The sequence below is a fragment of the Ammodytes marinus genome (assembly GCF_949987685.1).
Source record: "Ammodytes marinus genome assembly, contig: scaffold_102, whole genome shotgun sequence".
NCBI classification, from domain to species: domain Eukaryota; kingdom Metazoa; phylum Chordata; class Actinopteri; order Uranoscopiformes; family Ammodytidae; genus Ammodytes; species Ammodytes marinus.
The window spans coordinates 65,001-67,500 of record NW_027648278.1 but is presented as its reverse complement, the minus strand read 5'-3'; the positions used below and the strand labels follow the sequence as shown (position 1 = coordinate 67,500).

The 2,500-nt window shown below is 40.2% G+C and overlaps 1 protein-coding gene across 1 annotated transcript in view; it reads left to right on the top strand.

The window, feature by feature from the left end:
* Positions 1-2,500, top strand: part of rubcnl (rubicon like autophagy enhancer) — a gene marked incomplete at both ends in the record, with an annotated part of 12,888 nt that overhangs the window by 2,679 nt on the left and 7,709 nt on the right. Inside the window, one exon of the mRNA XM_080054711.1 lies at positions 1-73. This exon is cut by the window's left edge and continues 37 nt beyond it. Within this exon, the coding sequence (XP_079910837.1) occupies positions 1-73 (73 nt within the window). The remainder of the gene's footprint in view (positions 74-2,500) is intronic.

The following is a 2,500-nucleotide window of genomic DNA, read 5'->3' as shown; positions in this document are numbered from 1 at the left end:
AAGTTTTGGAAGGTGTGAAATGGACTCTGAATTTTAATGAAGAGATTTCGACGACACACACGCACTGTCAGATGTGTACTGACGAATACACAACCTCCACAGACACACACACACAACACACAGACACACACACCCATTCTAATGAAGATGAGGAGACACACACACAGACACACACACACCTACACACACAGGAGCAAGCTGAACATCAAGCAAAGTCTTTATCCATTCGCTCCACAGACAGCGGATTTGAAGGTAAAATGATTTATGTATTTTCATATTTTAAACTGTCTACGCCCCCCTTTGGACTAAAGCAGTAGTGTTTTTACCACGCCAGCTGTTGTTCCTGGGTGAGCGTATACCCATGACAAAGGCATTAAGAAAAACTATATAAAAATAGCATTCTTTCTTTGCACTGATGGTCTCGTTTGCCGTTACATGTAATTTATGATCATCAGAGGAAAAATGAGACTGTTTCAGAAATATTTTAAATTCCTACTGCTTTTGTCCAAAGGGGGGCGCTAGAATGAACACAAACTGCAGATTCCTCGTAGACATTTTAACATTGCATCACATATCAATAGAACATCCCCAAATATCTTCTTCAATTAAAATGATAAAAAAATGTAATTAATAATTTCAGAATGTGGACTGGACACTTTGCTGACTCCAAAGTAAGAAACACACACAAACCCACAACACAAGATACTTTCAGTGAAGGTTTATATAATTCTACACATTTTGTTTTTGTGGTTATAACTGACCCTGCGTTACAATACCCATAGTATTCTATATGTAAAGCCCCTATCTCACTGGGCTGATCTAAAGCCCCTATCTCACTGGGCTGATCTAAAACCCCTATCTCACTGGGCTGATCTAAAGCCCCTATCTCACTGGGCTGATCTAAAGCCCCTATCTCACTGGGCTGATCTAAAGCCCCTATCTCACTGGGCTGCGACTGTTTGTGACAAGTTGGAGACTGCATTCGCGAGGGAGTCTCTAAACTGTCTCCAAACGTTCGCGGAGGTCTCAGTTTCCTCGCGTGAGTCGCAGAGCCGCGCAGTCCTGTCGCTTGAATTTTGAACGTGTTTAAAAAATGTGTGCGAAAAATCTACTCTCAAAATAGTCTCAGAGTGGTCGCAGGTGTCTCAAACGCGTCGCAAACCCTTCTCAATTTAGTTTCCGCGAGTCAGAAAGTGAGAGAAGTGTGAGACAACTTTGCGAGGGTTTGGCGACATATGAAACTAAATTGTGACTGATTTGAGACAAAAATGAGACTGACATTCCGTTTGTGCGACGCTCGCCAGACGTTCGCGAGACATAAATGCTCCCGGCAAGTGTTAGCCAGGACATTCACAAACGTGTCGCGAGGAACCAACTCAGTGAGACTGCAAGATAAACTTGTCGCTAATTCGCATATTCCCTCGCAATTTTGTGTCTCCAACTTGTCGCACACTGTCGCAGCCCAGTGAGATCGGGGCCAAAGGTAAAAGTATGTGATTTGGAACGCAGGGCTTGTAAATGTGTATGTTCATCTTACTACATGAACAGCTGTCCTTGTATCTAATAACATATCGGGAAGAAATGTCGTAACTTTACTCTTTATCATTACAATTTTTTCCCCCATTTTATATTGATTGATTGATTTTTATTTCAGAATCAAATAAAAATTAAAAATATCAAAAATACAAACAAACTGAAAAGCACAAAATTACAACAAACGAAAACGCTGCTCAAATTATTTCACAAAAATAAAATTACACATGTTCAACTGATTCTATTGATTCTATTGATATGCCTGAAAAGGAAGAAGAATAAAACTTATTAAATCCTCTTTGTTTAGAAATATGTTTTAAATATGATGTCATTGTGCTTTAGTGTTGTAAAGAGTGGACCCCCTCAAATCAATTTATTCCTGTAGTAAAGAATGTGTATTTTACCCACAATGCAGTGCAGAGTGCCTAGGGTAAGACGTTAGTATGGCTTTTAGTATGAGTAGGACGTTCGTAGGGCTTTTAGTATGAGTGGGACGTTAGTAGGGCTTTTAGTATGAGTAGGACGTTAGTAGGGCTTTTAGTATGAGTAGGATGTTAGTAGGGCTTTAGTATGAGTAGGACATTAGTAGGGCTTTTAGTATGAGTAGGACATTAGTAGGGCTTTTAGTACGAGTAGGACGTTAGTATGAGTAGGATGTTAGTAGGGCTTTAGTATGAGTAGGACGTCAGTAGGGCTTTTAGTATGAGTAGAACGTTAGTAGGGCTTTTAGTGTGAGTAGAACGTTAGTAGAGCTTTTAGTATGAGTAGGACGTTCGTAGGGATTTTAGTATGAGTAGGACGTTAGTAGGGCTTTTAGTACGAGTAGAACGTTAGTAGGGCTTTAGTATGAGGAGGACGTTAGTAGGGCTTTTAGTACGAGTAGAACGTTAGTAGGGCTTTTAGTATGAGGAGGACGTTCGTAGGGATTTTAGTATGAGTAGGACTTTAGTAGGGCTTTGAGTATGAG